At 39.3% G+C, this 16,971-nt stretch overlaps 1 protein-coding gene across 1 annotated transcript; it reads left to right on the top strand.

Moving 5' to 3' along the window:
* Positions 1-757: 757 nt before the first annotated feature.
* On the top strand, positions 758-16,728 carry LOC140655575 (nucleolar RNA helicase 2-like). The gene is made up of 15 exons (XM_072870288.1): positions 758-940; positions 1,552-1,818; positions 3,138-3,213; positions 3,960-4,138; positions 5,700-5,817; positions 6,729-6,914; positions 7,462-7,607; positions 8,610-8,759; positions 10,471-10,632; positions 11,401-11,520; positions 12,323-12,396; positions 12,587-12,746; positions 13,050-13,184; positions 15,262-15,306; positions 16,180-16,728. Exons 1-15 carry the CDS (start codon positions 836-838, stop codon positions 16,381-16,383), a joined length of 2,127 nt encoding a protein of 708 aa, XP_072726389.1. The 5' UTR covers positions 758-835; the 3' UTR covers positions 16,384-16,728.
* Positions 16,729-16,971: the final 243 nt, after the last annotated feature.

Genomic DNA, 16,971 nt, shown 5'->3' with positions numbered 1-16,971 from the left:
CTTAATCCTGATTTCGTCCTGTAGCTAAAAGCAGGCTGTGCTGGTTTCATGCTGCTAATCACCAAAGACTTGTGGTCTTTTTAAATCTTAGAGGCACTTGGTCATACTGTTATTGACTACGTTAGGCTCTTTCATTACTGAAAACTTCTCTCCAGTAGTTACGGAGACAGAAGTTGTAGTTACCAATTTTTAAAGCTATTGGAGATTTCTTTTAGGGAACGTGTCTCTGGCTGCGAAGAAGTAGAAGCAACCGCTTTGTGCTGGCTGGGGCTGAGCAGAACCCTGCAGCGCTCTCTCCCGTCCGCCTCAGTCCACGGCCCGCTTCACTCACGCCCGTACCGAGATTTCCCCCTCAGGCTTCTCCAGAAGGCCTCTGCCCTCAGCGCCTCATGCTGCCACTGCCTGCCAGCAGCTTTTCCGCTTCCTTAGAAAAAACTCCTCCCAGGGGGTTACACGCGCGACGGGGGTAGACTTTAACGCAAGCCCCGGTGGATGAGGCGCAAGTCGCCGTTACCACGCCGGCCCCGCACTGCCTGTCCGCCCCATGCCTGTTATGGCGGACACCTCACAGGGAAGACACGGGGCACGCCACGAGCTCCGCGGGCGCGGGGCACACTGGGTCTTGGAGTCCGGGAGGGGAGGAGCCCGAGGCATGCTGGGCCTTGTAGTCTGGCGGCGGGGGCGGCAGGCTATTGGCTGCTGGGCGGCGGGTGAGCGGCGCGGCTCCGCCCCGCGTTGCCGGGGCAGTGGGCGGGTTCTGTTTCTGTCACACAGCGGCCGGCGGCGGCGGCAGCGGCGGCGTGGCGTGAGGCGGCGCGGCTGCCGGCGAGCAGAGATGCCTGAAGCCACCCGGTTTAGCGCCAGCAGCGGGGCCGAGTCGGATCCCGAGTGCCCTATGGAGAGCGAGTCAGCCCTGGAGAGCAGCCGGCGGCGGCGCAAGGTACCGGGGAGGGCTCTGGGGCCTTCTGCGGCCGGGTACGGCCTGGCCACGCCGCGCCGCCTCGCCTCGCCTGCACGCAGGGGCTCGTGTCCAGCAAGTCTTGCCTCGGGTCGTGCTCCCCTGGTGGCGTGGGCCGGGGCGGGTCTGCGCGGCGCGGCCATGGGGCGGGCCGGGCTGGCCGGCCACGTGCGCGGCTGCGGTGGGGCCTTGCGGGAGGCCGGCGGTCTGCACGGCCTGTGGCGCCGGGCCACGGCCCCTGCCTCGTGTCGGGACGGCCCTGCGGGGGGGGGTGGTGGGGGTGGTGGGCCTGCTGAAGCAGGCGTGTGGCCGTCCTCCTCGCGCAGTGGCCCAGGGAGCGCTTTCGGGTGCGCGCTGCAGGGGGAAGAGTCCCGAAAATGAAGGCCTGGCTGTCTCGTGGTCAGGAAAATGCCTCCTGGCGGCACCTGCGCCGCGGCAGGGAGGGATCCGTTGCTTTATACGACTCCCCTCTCTCAATAACTACAACACAGACTGTTAGTTTTAACTGTTCTGCAACGTCTTCTCTGTTTTGTGTCGCTTGGATCATGTGCGTGTATTTTCACTTACCGCTGTGCTGCTCTGTGCCTTACCAGAAGGAGAAAAAAGAGAAGAAATCTAAACGCCATGACAAATCCCGGAGGAGAAAGATTCAGACAGATGAAAGTGAGCAGTCGGAGGATGACATTGATTCCCCGAAACTCAAGAAATCAAGGAGTGGAGTTAAACAAAACGGTGATGTGAGAGCAGAAAGCCCGGAGAACACAAGATTATCTTCCTTAAACGTTAAATCCACCCACAAAAAACGGCACAGTAATTCTAGTGAAACGTCAAGTGGTGATGGTGACAGTGAGCAAGAGCAGGTAAAACTAATGATTGATTTAGTTTTAGTGATGTGTTTAGCTTTCAACTCCTGCATTGTAACAAGGTTAAATTTAGAACAGGTTATCTTTCCTTTTTTTCCTCCCAGTCAAGGGAAAGACTGCTGTAAATTTTCAGGGTTTAAAGCTACTTAAACTCTCCCTTCTGTCGATTATTTGCAAAAATTTTAAATTATGAAAGTCTTGAAGTTCTAGATCAGCGCACCGTGGTTTCCTCACTTCAGCAGTCTGGTATTGTGGTAGCTGTTGGCAGACGGACAAGCTGCAGTGAGATGGTTCTTTAATATGATTCAGCATCATTAGATATGATTGTAATTGCCACAAATATAGTTTAATTGACTTCTTTTTGGTATTATGAGTACTTCTCTAATGAAATAAGAATTATTTGGTTTTAGCTAGTGGAAAAAGAAGAGTTACATATTAACATGTTTTTATGTATCATCTTATTAAATAGTAGTTGTTAATGTGATAAGATGGTCCTTAATGTAATAAAATATCATGGTGTAACAGTTTTGTAAGTCTTTTTAAGCCTTTCTGTAAGAATGTTTTTGTTTTGTCCAACTATTTCTAATTTCTGATGACTTAGGTTCCTTTAAAATTGCTTGACATGAACATGAACCACATTTTTTTTTTAAGGGAAACATATCTTGTACCTAGGATTTGTTTTGAAAAGTCTTTTTACCTGTACGTTCTGCTGTTGCTTGATTTTGTTTCTTGTTCCAATTGATGCTTCACAAAGCATCCAGCGTTTCCATGGTTTCCAGTCTTAGCGTTCTTTCTTCACACTTAGCATTTTAATCACTGTGCTGTTAAAACGTTTATGGAAGTGATGCATTACTAGGTAGGTATGTTTGATGCTCTACCTTGTAATGTTATTCTTTTGGGTATTGATTTCTGTATGTGTAAATCACTGTGCTATATTAATTGGGAAGTAGGAAATAGGCTAGATATCAGGCCTGATTCTTGCATATTACAACATAATCTGTTAGGCTATTGGTAATTATTTAAAATAGAATGTTAAAATTTAATTAAGAGTTTTCAGAGTTTTAATTTGGGTGTTTTGCATTTACGGGGTTATACCATTAGATATGAAACAGTCTTAACTTAAATTACAAATCACTTTTGTCTAAGTTTGAAATATGATAGGAAATAAAACAAAGAAGGCTGTTTAGCTGCAGCTGTGATACTGTCACTGAAAATTTGACCCTTCGGTATGACACCAGTGCCTATGCCATTACCTTGAATTTTCTTATGGTCATATGATATTCACATCATTATCTGATTTATTGTTTATCTAACAGGAGATGACTGAAGAACAGAAAGAGGGTGCTTTCTCCAATTTTTCTATTTCCAAAGGGACTGTTCAGCTTCTTCAAGGTAAGTTTCTTGGCATGATGTGACCACAGAGAGTAAATTATCTCTGTTGTGTTTTTATGCTCAACATATTCAATCAATGAGCTTTGAGATGTTCTCTGCTTGTGCATATGCAAATACAGATGCTATACAGAAGGCATATTGATTGCCTACTCTAAATACATCTTTGAACATAGACTTTTCTGTTTGCAGTATTGCCCAGTTCAGCCTTTACAGTAGAATTTTAAATGACATAAGCTCAAAAAAAAAGAATAATTCTGTGCGAGAATTTTTCAATTGAAAGTTATTTCAGTGTGATTAAAGGAAAACCAGCTATACTTGGTATCTTCGACATTAATTTGCACATGACTTAGTATGAATTAAGAATAGAAGTGGTTTTGACATATGTTTTATTTGAAAGGAAGAGATTTTTATAGATATTACATAAACTATTTTTGCAAAGTATTGTAGTATGGGGAGTATTACATAAATAAAGCCACAGTACTTAAAGGCTTTAATGAAAGGCTGGTAACTTCATCTGTCCCAGCTCGCACTATGTTTGGTGGTATGAAGTGGGAGAATAAAATGGACAGTCCCAGAGCACTCTTTACAGATGACCTCTATGATTAAATAAATCAGTGGAGGTGATAATATAGTCCTGACTTACTTTAGAGTTGATGGAAGTTCTGCTTGGGATAACTTTCTCTGAAGAGTATGCAAGAACACTTGTAAAAGGATCGTATTAATGAAGTCTGTTGAAATTATCACAGCTCGAGGAGTGACGTACCTGTTTCCCGTGCAAGTGAAGACCTTTGACCCAGTATATTCTGGCAAAGATGTAATTGCTCAAGCACGAACTGGAACAGGGAAAACATTCTCTTTTGCTATTCCCTTAATTGAAAGGCTTCAGGGAGACTCACAGGAAAGAAGAAGAGGCCGTTCACCAAAGGTAACTATGCTTAGTTAGAATGCTGATTTTGCTTTGTCTTATGTCAGAGTGATTCAGAGTTTTAACCCACTGGAAAAGTTCTTCAAGTTTGCGCAGGGATAAGCTAACCCACATCAAAGATTCTTTGAAAGTTGTGTTTGTTGGGCTTTGCCTGCATCCTGTGCTGCCTCATCCCCTCTGATCAAGAGTAAAGAGCAAAATAGCTCTATCCACTTGTCAATTCCTTTTTCTGCTTACAGGGAAACTGAAACAACAGGTGTTCAATGTATTCCTATTTAATTTTGTTCAGTCACCTTACCTGTTCAGGTCCAGTGGTTACTGGATGCTTGTTTTTCTCCCAAATTAGTAACAGATTAGTGACTTTTTCTGATTGATAAAAGCTGTCTACTTAAATGTGTTTGTTTAAACATGTAAATAGTGGGAGGTTTTAAAAATAGACTTAGTTTTTACTAGGACTACCACCAGATATTGAAGCTTCTGCTCCAGAGAATGCAGATTCGTTATGAGCTGTCTGCATTCTGCTAGGAAATACCATGTATGTTTTTTCACCAAATTCTTATGCCCTCTAAAACTAGATAGGCCAAAGCTTACCATATCTCCATCAATAGTGGATTTTTTTTTGGCAGTTTATTTCATCTTGTCACACATCTCATAGATTACCTGAAACTCATTCCAAAACTAGTACTAGCTGTTTTATTTGCATCTGCCCACCATGTTGGCTGTCTGACTGAGAATGCTGGCTCTAGATTTGGCACAGTCTTGTGGAGAAGGGAAGGCTTTCTTTGAGGGAGTCACAAGTCTTTAAAAAAGATTTCAGGCCTACTACCATACTACACTACTACTTTATTTTTTGTAATGTGTTTCAACGTTGAAAGAAGTAACAGGATAAGGATTTTAAGGTTCCTTTTGTCAAGCCGCTGAAGTCAGGTTTGATAGCAGTACTGCAATCACACGTTAAATAAAATTAGTTAAAACTCCTAGCTGGTAGCTTGTCCATCACCTGTGGTGAAGCCTGTATGTTGGAAGAGAGGATGGTTTCTTGGTTGCTTCTGTGGGGATATCAGCACAGGCTCCAGAACCATGCTGAACACCAGCTTTGCAGACTGAACATATGTTTCCCTGAGTCACAGGGAAGCTGAGAGACAGTTGGTAGCTCTTTCTTACACCTTCTCGCAGGACTGTGAAACATTACTGAGCATGTGTAAAAAACCTTTTGTTACCCAAATCCTTCAGTCTTGTACTCAAACAGCATATGCACATGTAGAAGAAAACTTGTAGCTGACCTGTTCAAGAGCTAACGTTAAATAAGATTTAAGTACCTCCTGTCTTATCTCATTTAAAAAGAAGTTAGCCTGTCCTAAATGAGTATGTGCTGAAGGAGATTAATGTTACAAGAGACTTAAGCAGTGTGTTTGTCTAATCTTTGCTTAGATAACTATTTAAACCAGATTTTTTTTTTTTTTTAATTATGTAAATGGTCAGACCTAAACTAATGATTAGAATTCTAGTGGTTTCTTGTCAGAAGCCATGCTGAGACAATATCTGTCTGTCTTCTGTCTAGGTACTAGTTCTTTGTCCAACGAGAGAGCTGGCAAATCAGGTTGCCAAAGATTTCAAGGACATCACAAGAAAGCTAACAGTAGCTTGTTTTTATGGAGGAACTCCGTATAATGGACAAAGTAAGTGACGCTTGCATTAATAATTGAAATGTCAATTGACTGACATATTTGAGAAATGCAGTTGGGTCCTTCCAAACACACACTTTTAACTCAAGAACTGAAGAGTATTCATGGGGAATTCAGTAGCTGAGAATATACCTTCTTATGGTGAGAAATAAGCATCACTCTCAATTATATTCTTGGTGTTCCTTGTCTACTCATGTACTTTAAAGTGAAAGAGATTATACTGTGTGTATACGGAGTATTTGGGTTTAGGATCTTGTAAACGTTTATATTGTCTTTAAAAAAATGTTTAGTCTTAGAGCTGTGAGTGGGTATGGATTTTTTTGGTGTGATACGGAATATCTAGAGGATTTGTAAAGTGGAGAATAACTTCTTTATTGTGACAGCATAATTTACCGTCTTGACGGTTGTAAACAAGGCAAATGAGAGCAGGAATGAGAATAAGCTCTTTCATTGTAATATATCTTGAGACATTAGGGATGAATTTTTTTTTCCTGCAGAATTTCAGGAAGGAGGTGATTTCAGTAATTTAGATAGTCAAATAAATAATTTTTTTTTAAAGTTTCCAATTAAGGTAGACAATTTGGGAAGAGCTAACTATTTCCAAAGTATGTTAAAAGAAGGTCTTTGCTTCCCACTTTATTTAAATCATGGGGAGAGGGAAGGGAGATGGGAAATCTAATTTTCCTTCAGGAAGAGCAGTAGAACTTCTACCTTATCAGTTTTGGGGGTTTTTTTCCCCCAAGTTTTCTCCTTCTGTTCATTATTTTTTCTCACATTTGTAAGAAGAGTATTTATGAATGATTTAAGAACCTGTTTCATTATTACTTAGCTACCGTGTGTTTCTAATGTAGAGAATGCTCCCTAGTTCACTGCTAACTCCTCTTCTGCTCTTTCCTGTTTATTAGTTGATCTCATGAGAAGTGGCATTGACATTTTGGTTGGGACACCTGGTCGAATCAAAGACCATCTTCAGAATGGCAAGCTGGACCTTACCAAGGTGAAACATGTTGTACTTGATGAAGTTGACCAAATGCTGGACATGGGATTCGCTGAGCAAGTGGAAGACATTTTACGAGTTGCATACAAGAAGGGTAATCTCAATATTTAAACAAATAGTAGGAATTATTAGTAATAATTTAGTCTGCTAAAATTCAGGTATATTTTTCGGAAAGTTACAAGGTGGCTTTGTTTAGAAATGACTGAATACTATATATTGTAGGAAATGTACTGTGAACGCAGTACATGAGGAAGTGTTGTGAAAGTGGGAATCACTCATAGGACCTTTGCAAAGCTTAAAATCCAGTACCTAGGGATCTGTAAATAACTTTTTTTGACACCTCTCTGTAAGTTGTACTTGGACTTCTTCTAGTTAAAAGGAATTAGAAGCTTTTTACCCTTTTCACTGCTTGAAAATAGACTGGTTATAGTAACTTTTATCCTAATCTTGAAAAAATTTAGACTTTCTAGAGTATTTTTTCTCCAGATGTTGGTAATGCATGAATTTAAAAAGCAGAATTGCCTTCTTTATTTTATATACTGATATTTGACCTCATATTTTTAATAACCTGTATAATCAACTTGTATACATCTGTAAGATGAAACATATGAAGTTTGTGAGACATTGTTCTGTGTTTTAAGATTCTGAAGACAATCCCCAGACACTACTGTTCTCTGCAACTTGCCCACATTGGGTGTATGATGTGGCTAAGAAATACATGAAGTCTAGATATGAACAGATTGACCTTATTGGGAAGAGAACTCAAAAGGCTGCTACAACAGTAGAAGTGAGTAATCTATCTAATGTGGAATGTTTTCAGGCCTTTTCCTTTATGCTACAAATGGTCATCCCATCCTAAGGTACATTATCAGAATGATGTTGAAAGTTGTTTTGAGAATTATTTCTTTAAGCATAAGGCACACTTACAGCTAGTCAAACTGTTTCTAAGTTTAGTATCTGTCTCTCTTATCACAGCATCTGGTAACCATATAGACATCTCAGGTAGAGTGAGGATTCAGTTATCAGTTAGTTTTGTTGGTTTTCAGAGAAAAGCAGGATCTGAATTTATCCAAGTTGGAAGCAAAAGGCACATATTAACATAAACCTGGCTCTTTTAAATCACCATGGACATCACAGTCAAATTCTGCTATTCTGTATACAGGAGATTTTTTCAAACTTCCTGTAGTATCTCGCCTCACTAGGCCTTTGCTTGCTATGCAGTAAATACCATAGCAAGGAATACAATACGTATATGCTAGAAGCCTGAATTAATTATCTTTACTTGATAAAATAAGATATTGTTTCCACTTAAGTGCTGCTCAGCAGTTACTTTGACAGATCAGTTGGGCACATCATAATTGTATCAGTGGGATTGAAAGAATGTTAATCTTGTGCTTGAAAAAAGCTTTTAACATACTGTATTTATTTGTTTCACTTTATCTGACATAAAGCTTTAGTTCATAGAACTGTGACAAAATCTTGCACCCCTGCCTGTCCTCCAGAGAAATGGTATAACATCTCCTGGTTTTTTTTTCCTCGCTTTAAAAAAGTGATTTGTAGACTGTCATCTTTTTTTTCCTCTTACTGTAATTATTTCACTTAATGTTAGACTAATTGTGGTGGACATAAAAGCCTTATAGATTTTGCATGTTCCAGGAATGTGACTTAGCATATTTTGCCCATCAGGAACCTATAACTCTCTAGTATTTCTAGATTTTACAGTTTCAAATGTATTTAAAAAGAATCTTGTGTTTTTACATAAGCTAAACACTGGAATTCTTTTCCATAGCATTTGGCAATAGAGTGTCACTGGTCTCAGAGAGCTGCAGTTATTGGAGATGTCATTCAGGTCTACAGTGGCAGCCACGGGAGGACCATTGTCTTTTGTGAGACCAAAAAGGAGGCAAATGAACTGGCTCTGAATGCTTCAATCAAACAGGTATTTTATCATCTAGATACCAGATGATACCAGACCTATGCTGAGTAAGTTTTAAAGAGAGACTTTCAAAGTGGATAAGGCAGGCTTTTGCAGGTGGTCAGATAGTTTCAAAACTGCCAAAAAGAACGTTAAAAAAAAAAAAAAACCAAACTGGTTGAACTTTACAGCATTATAGTCTTCAGGACTAGGCTGCACTAACAGATACTGGGCTACAATGCATTTTTTTCTTAAAGGAAGAGTTCTCATTGACATTAGATGAAGCAGTTGTGAATTAATTTTTCTGTAGAGAGGACTGTCTGGGATTAAGAAATGGTGGTAGACTTAAAGAACTACTAGGATAACAGGTCATGGTACTAGAATAGCAGTTACTGAGCCATGATGCTGACATTAAGTAGTGTTGTCGGGGCGGGCAGTTAGGGTTTAGAGCTATAATATAACAGAGGCTGTATTTGTATTTTCATTAAGATGTTTATTAGCTGTTATGAAGAGTTTAAAGATGTATACACAGAAAGAATTCAGTCTGCCATCTCATGTGTATTCCTGAGATTTGTGGTATGGCGCACTCTAGCACTGGTGGAAAATAACTCGTTGATGTCACGGTGCAATGTTTATGATGTGTAGTGACACTGGCACTGCATGGTCAGTTTTGGTGGTGATGTCACAGCAACTACTTTTTCTGTATGTGTTTTCATTGAGATGGGTTATGTCTAGAAAGCAGTATAGCATTATGTTCCTAGGGAAAGGAGGAGCTTTTTCATCTGCCACAACTGTGTTCAGGAGTGTTTCTCCTAGATGACCTCAGTAACAGCTAAACCTGAGTGTGGAGCCTTAGCCTACATTACTGGTGGTGTTAGTGATATCAAATCTTGCATAGGCAGTGCAGAACTCTGATCTTGGCAGGTAAGGGAAGGAAATTACTTAGATGTTTCTGTTTTAGCATATTAATACTTGCTAACAGAATATATGCCTATTCCATTTACCAGCTGACATTAATCTAAAACTCTCTGAAAACGAGTTTTGGAATTCTGTGCTGACCCTAGCATTGTGCTAGTATTTTTTCAAATCATTCTCTGTTTACATGTGGAAAACATGGTAGCCATCTACAGGCAGGCTGTGAAATGTGAAGTGGAGGAAAAAAACAATTTTTATATGTTTGGTCTTCATACTTGTTATTGCTGTGATACAGAAGGACTTTCAGAACGTTTGGATTAAAACAAAATTATCTTTAAAGCTGTAGTTCTTTCTTTTTAGGGTCACTTATATTTTAATCCTTTAATTGGTAGTGGGGGAAATTAATATATTAAAGGGGATTAAGAATCAACACTATTTTGGAAAAAATGTCTAAATGAATACTAAGAAGGCCTGAGAAAATTGTCGATGACTATTTTGAAACAGTTAAGCCTTGCATAGATGGTGTGGATGGCAAGTTAGGGCACAGTTGTTTTCACATGTCACAGTAATTAGAGGTGGAGATAGGACACATGTTGCAATTCTGGTTTCCTACCTTTGTTAGAGGTCTTTGAGGTATAGGAGTAAGAAGTACTGAGTAAATATTGTAAGACACCTAAAATATAAACTCTGGTAATTCAGTTCTTCTGTATCTTGCCATATGGTATGTATCAAATGCCAAGATATTGTACCCAAAAACTGACCATAAAATGGAGTGCTGTCTTGGATTTTGGTAAAGTCCTATAATAATGCTGTTTTTCAGGATTGCCAGTCATTGCATGGTGACATTCCTCAGAAGCAAAGAGAGATCACACTGAAGGGTTTTAGAAATGGTACATTTAAAGTTCTGGTTGCAACCAACGTAGCTGCCCGTGGTTTAGATATCCCTGAAGTTGACTTGGTTGTACAAAGTTCACCACCAAAGGTAGGAGATGGTTATGTTGCGTGTCTTGTAAGAATTTGTAGTCTTGTTTTCAAGTAGTATATTCTATCAGGCGATGGTATTCACCACACAGAGTTTATCAGCATTGCATTTAAGGGTAAGAAATGTCCTGATATATAGAAGTAGTTTCTTAAAGGATTTTTTTGGAGCGTGTCAGTCCCTAGTATGTTTGAAGATGGTCTCCTTAAAATGCCTTCTTTTAAGGCTGTTCAAAGCCTCTCCCTTCAAGGCCATGTATGGTGATTGCAAGTCTGGAAGCAGTGGGAAGTGAAGAAAGGCTGTTTGTCTTGCAAGAACGATTCACTAAGTAGGGGCATATATGAGGAGGGGACCCCAACAGTGAGAACATTGGCTGAAGTTAAGAGGGTTTAAAAGAAACAAGATAATTTTTCAGTGAATTCGCTATTAATGTTTCAGTAACCATGCTCAAGTTGATGTGCAGGAGGGTGAGTGGGATTGTTAAAGAGGTATACACAGAAAATATTTTCTCATATTCTCTGTTGTGATGCCAAAGCAAGACTTAGCTGATCCACGCTCGTGGTTGTGGCTTTCAAACCATGATTTTTAGAGGGTTATGGAAAAGCTTATTCATTTGACTTTAGTGAAACAACATTTTTTAATTTAATTCTCTGATGCAGTTATTGTGTATTGTTCAGGCTTAATGGTATAGCTTCTACTAAATTATGTGAATGCAATGAATGGATTAAATTACAATAAATTAGGTAAGTCATAAGGCTTTTTATTTTGAAGGATGTGGAGTCCTATATCCATCGTTCTGGACGCACAGGTCGAGCTGGACGGACTGGGATTTGTATCTGTTTTTATCAGCGAAAGGAGGAACATCAGTTGAGATATGTGGAACAAAAAGCGGTAAAGTATAGTTTTCCTGTAATCACGAGCACTCAAATGTAATGTGTTAGGGTAGCATGTAAAATCTTCATGTTTTGTTTATAGTTCAATTACAGAATGTAGCTTTTAAAGCACCCAGTTGAGGTTCAGTTACCTTGCAGAGTTTGGGTACGCTATCAGTTACTGTGGAGCAGGGAGTGCGCTGCAGGTTCTCATGCCCACACTTTTTCAGCAAATGCCAGTAAGATTGTACCTGTGGAAATGAGAAAAAGCTAGCAGGATTTCAGTTTAGTGTTCACCCTGGCTTAACATCTGATCGGTAGTTTGCATATGTGTAGCTTTACTGAGAACTGTTACTTCCATTTTTGCACTTTGTGCACTGTTCCATATGGTAGTTTTCTCACCAATTAAGTATTCAGTTGGGATGAGATGGTTTAGTCTCGGCACATAAAACTCAGACTTACATTTAGAAAAGCTGTGTAACTTGTACTTAAATCCAAGTAAATCAGACTAAAATTAATAATTTAGAATTTGTAGGATTTTTCCCCTGGAATCTGCCAAAACGGTCTCTATTTATTTCAGTTTAAGGTCACTGGATCATTTAAACTGACCTGGTACACAAAAGGCTTTTAAGTGTTACCCAGTTCCCTGTAAGCTTAACCTTGTAATTTTCACTAGCAAAAGTTGGGAGTTAAAAGGTGAAAAGAAGAAGAAAAATGGTGGATTTAAAATGCTTGTTTCATTAGACTCCAATACTGTTTCTGTAGAACTGAATTATTTATGGTCTGCAACTTTCATTTGTATTTTGCTTTTTAAATTTCAGGGCATTACGTTCAAGCGTGTTGGTGTTCCTACTGCAACAGATATAATAAAGGCTTCCAGCAAAGATGCCATCAGGTGTGTTCGGTGACTCAAGTCCTGTTATATCTTTCTATCTTCCCAGTTCAGAAGGGCTGTTTGGATTGGTCTTTGCTGTCTCTCTGAACTGATCACAATTAAAGTCTTGGACTTCTATTTTTCTTCTATTCCAGAGCCTAGTAAATACTAGTGTATAATTTTATTTTATTTTATTTTTTGCTTTAATTAGGTGTCTGGATTCTGTTCCTCAAACTGCTATTGAATATTTCAAAGAATCTGCTCGATTGCTGATACAAGAAAAGGGACCAGTTAATGCTCTGGCTGCAGCTCTAGCGCATATTTCAGGTGCTACTTCCATTGAGCAGCGCTCCCTGCTGAACTCGGATGCGGTAAGGGTGTATGGCTTAACATTTATCTTGAATCTGAAAAAAACTAACACACCTCTGTGTTGTTTAAATAGAGAATTATTTTTCTCCTTATGATTTTGTTTATGGGAACTGTACTTAAGCCACTAGGAACTACTAATTTAGTTAAAAGCAAAAATATAGTGACTATATTTTGTTACAGTTGCTCCCTGTAACAATATCCACTTGAAAACTTAGTTTATAAACTGTAAATTTCTGGTGTCTGATAGATGTGCTGAAGCTTATTCCTCTGACTGAATGGAGCATGCCCTATTTCTTACTCTTTAGGGATTTGTTACAATGATACTGCGCTGCTCTGAAGAAATAAACAATATGAGCTATGCTTGGCGAAGACTGCGGGAACTGTTGGGTGATGATGTTGATAGGAAGGTGAACAGAATGTGTTTCCTCAAGGGAAAAATGGTAAGCTGCTTTTGTATCTTTGCTGCTGAGCTCTTCTGGTTGTAGCCTTTTCTCAGCAATTGTCAGGGGAGATATTGGGGTTTTTTTTTCCCTATTCCAGGCTCTGTTGATAAGGACATGGTAGAAGGATGGGCCTCAATCTGTTTTATTAGGGCTTAGGCATCTCAGGGGCTTAGGGCTCTACTCCACTGCCATGCTAAGAGGATAGCAGAATGCAGTATATAGCATGGCTATAGGGATAGCAAAACAGGTAAAAGGTACAAACCGTGCCTTAATGACAAAACATAGAACAGGATTTCTTAGGACAGTCAGTTCTGATAGTGCATGTCCATCATATTTCTGGTACCTGAAACAGAAAGATCAGAAGGTTATTTTCTGGGTTGCATATTTAACAATGTTGCAACAACTGTAGTAAAGCTCACTGAGAGACAGTTGTTTTAAATAAAAGTGATTCCCCTCACTCTTCTTGTCTCAGAATTTATATGCATTTTTCACAAACATGAAAATGTGTGATCAAATAGTCTGTCCAGGATTATTTGTGGTGACACAGAGGACAAGGAATGCTTATGCCTTGCTTTTGCAAGTTGTTAGGCATTATTGCTGATTTGCTCTATCTTTGTGTTTTTCTGGGTGTATTTCTTGTTTCTCAACATAACCTGATCAATAAAACTGTACAGAGAGATACTGTGATCTTGATGACTTCATTCATTTACGTGCTGTCAACACATGCCCATTCTCTTATCCCTTATTCTGCTGTTTTATTTTTCTGGTCCTTTCACACACTTACATTGCCATGCATACTTCATTCATACCCACGCTGAAGTTTCCATCACAGTCACCATATACCACGTATTGTTACAGAGGGCTAGTCAGTTTGTGTTTCCCTGTTTTTGTGTGGTTTAAGGTGGTGTGGGATAGAGAGAACAACGGACAAACTAAAAAGACCCCAAAACCATTTGAAGATGAGTTGAGAGGACACTTCAGAGGCAGATGTTGGATGAACTTTTACATAGAGATTTGTAATAGAAGCATTAAGATTGGTACGAGTGCAGTTTGAATATGTGCCTTTTGGAAGTACCAAAAGGAAAGAGATGTAAAAATGTCAGGTGTTGATGGCAAATTATCAAAATCACAGCACATCTTTATGCCAGTAATGAGGATACCCAGACTTGGTAAACTAGAAAGCCTAAAACAAGGGGCAACCTATGCTTGAACAACAGTTTAAAGATTTAAAAAAAAAAAAAAAAAAAATTGTTCCATCTTTGTGTAAAAGTTAACCTGCATGTCTTGCTGTATGAATTTCACGCATAGATCACAAGGTTTCTTGGCCAGACACTTCTGATTTTAAATTTGACTTGAGGACTCTTCTTTATGTCAGTGAACTGTTTTTACTATTTCCATCTCTGCAATTTTTTCTTAATGCGTCCTTCACGCATGATATTTGATATTGCATTAATTGGTACGATTTTATTGTCCTTGCCTCTGTCTCTCTATTCACAGCATTGTTCTGTATTTGATGTGCGGAACACTATCTATGGATGGTTTTCCCTACATTGGATGTGTAATTCTCAATATCCAGATTGCTCATTCGGACAAAGAATAGCATTTTAATGTGTGAATTATGTATTGTACTTAATCATTCAAATAGTTTAACTTCAGATTTTCAGTCTGAACCTAAATATTCAGTTTACTGGATGTATACATTTCTTAGCATAGATTAAAACTTCTGATTTCAAAGTAATGCAGAAGCCAACAGACCACAGTTTAGGGTGGAGAGGGTTATGAGCTTATTGTTAGAGCACAAGAAAATGTGAATTGGAAGTACTGGCTATGAAGAGGAAAGAAAAATGTGTGTATCTGAGGAAAACATTAAGGTAGTGCAAGTATTGGTGTTTTGAGAAATATTGATGCAACTCTCTCAATGTTCAAAGATTTCAAAGTATCTTAAGTCTCTTAAAACACTTTGAAATGTAAAACTGTTTGTTCTAGTACATAGATTTGTAGGCTCTTTTTTTTTTTAGTTGCAGTCAATTAAAAGGTTAGACTTGTATCCATTAAAATTATTATCTCTTTTTAGGGTGTGTGCTTTGATATTCCTGCAGCAGACCAAAAGGAAATAGAGGTATGTTCATTGAAATTTCTGGTTACAGCAGACTGTAGATGAAACTGGCTGGACTGGGTTAGGCAGAAAACATTTTATTATGTAGCCTGTATCTTGCCTTTTCTAGTGGCAAAAGGGATCACTTTGAAAGAATTGAAGAACAGAACAAGCATACAGTGTTCCTTTCCTAAAGTATTCCTGTCTCCAAAAATCTGTAGCTTGAGACTTTTGCACTGAGAGCGGTGGTGTGAACAATCCAACCCTTGTTACTCCTGCTGGATTAATCTTTGTAGGCAATGAGTCTCATTACACTATAAAATCCCCTTTTTTCCATTCCCCCCCCCTTCTTTTCACCCAGAATTCTCTCCACAGAAAAGTGAATTCCAGGTTTTTGCTTGGCAGAATTAGTATTCCTGTGCCAAAATTCCTTAGACTTCCAATCTTTCCTTCAGGTATTTCCCCTTAGTGCATCTCCGGACCCTCATGCCCTGGCATTCATTCACTCCTAAAACAATTTTTCATTGGATTAGAGGGGAATTGAAGGGAGGGTGTGGATTTGTGATCAGTAATGATTGTAGTGTGGTATTCTTAAGAAATGAAAGGTGAAGAAAGACTTTACTGATGAGGCTGCTCTGTAAAGCTCTAAGGTGGGTTTCAGTTCTGTTCTATAGTATATGAGGTGTACTCAGTCATCTGTAGCTCTTACGCTTAAAATTTTGAAACCAGTATGACCACTTTAGTTAGAAACTTGAATCCCCTATATTAGCTCCCAATTTTTCCTTTTCAGTTGAGCAAATTTAGTAATTATGAAATACCCTGTATATGCATCCCTGTATATGCATACCCTAATATGCATTCCATATTAACTTAATATGTCTGACTTTATTTCAATAGGCAAGATGGGAAGATTCAAAACAATGGCGTCTGTGCGTGGCGACTGAATTACCTGAGTTAGTAGAATCACAACGAGGCGGAGGAGGTGGAGGAAATGGCCGAAGCTTTTCAAGCTCCAGGAATGGGCGGCGTGGTAGCTCTGGTAGAAACAGATTCAGAAGCAGAGGCCAGAAACGAAGTTTTGACAGAGCATTTGATCGTTAACTTCAACAATCCAGAAGTGGAAAAAATGGGACTGCAGTATTTTATATTACATTAAAATAGGCTGTTCCTGTGTGTTTGTACCACTTGGAAAAAAATGTCATTCAGATTTTTTTTCCTCAGTGTATTTTGGTCATAAACAAGATCCTGTTCACTTTAAAAAAACACAAGAAAAATAAAAATTATTGTTTCCTTTCTTTCTTGTATCGCCATTTCAACTGTTAAGACCTACATCTTTATTCCATAATATGGCTGTTGCATTCAAAACTGTAGCCTGGCTCACTGTATAATATATAGATCTTAACTCCTGGTCAAACCTGTGCATTTTCCAAAAAAATAAAATATTATTTTACAAGTTCATATTCTGTTAGAAGGTTTTAAAAGTGTGGGTGTTGGGCAAAGGTGAGTAGCATAGTTTGAGTATACACGCTTGGAGTGTATTTTCCTATATATAGTATTTAGGAGCCAAGAGGGAAACACCAGTGAAACACCTCAAAGCACATAAGGGGTGTTTCTCTGTGAAGGAGACACGGACGACAGCCCAGCTGAAATGCCTCTACATCAATGCACGCAGCATGGGTAATAAACAGG

This window comes from Ciconia boyciana, chromosome 8 (genome assembly GCF_034638445.1).
Source record: "Ciconia boyciana chromosome 8, ASM3463844v1, whole genome shotgun sequence".
NCBI lineage: Eukaryota > Metazoa > Chordata > Aves > Ciconiiformes > Ciconiidae > Ciconia > Ciconia boyciana.
The sequence above is the reverse complement of the archived record's forward strand: the minus strand, read 5'-3'. Positions and strand labels throughout refer to the sequence as shown.

What these genes read in the sequence shown, in the direction of transcription:
- LOC140655575 (XM_072870288.1), top strand. Translation starts at nt 836, where the DNA reads ATGCCTGAAGCCACCCGGTTTAGCGCCAGCAGCGGGGCCGAGTCGGAT. An exon ending in TACAAAGTTCACCACCAAAG is followed by an intron (nt 10,633 to 11,400) that starts GTAGGAGATGGT and finishes TTTATTTTGAAG; the next exon opens with GATGTGGAGTCCTATATCCA. An exon ending in GTTTCCTCAAGGGAAAAATG is followed by an intron (nt 13,185 to 15,261) that starts GTAAGCTGCTTT and finishes ATCTCTTTTTAG; the next exon opens with GGTGTGTGCTTTGATATTCC.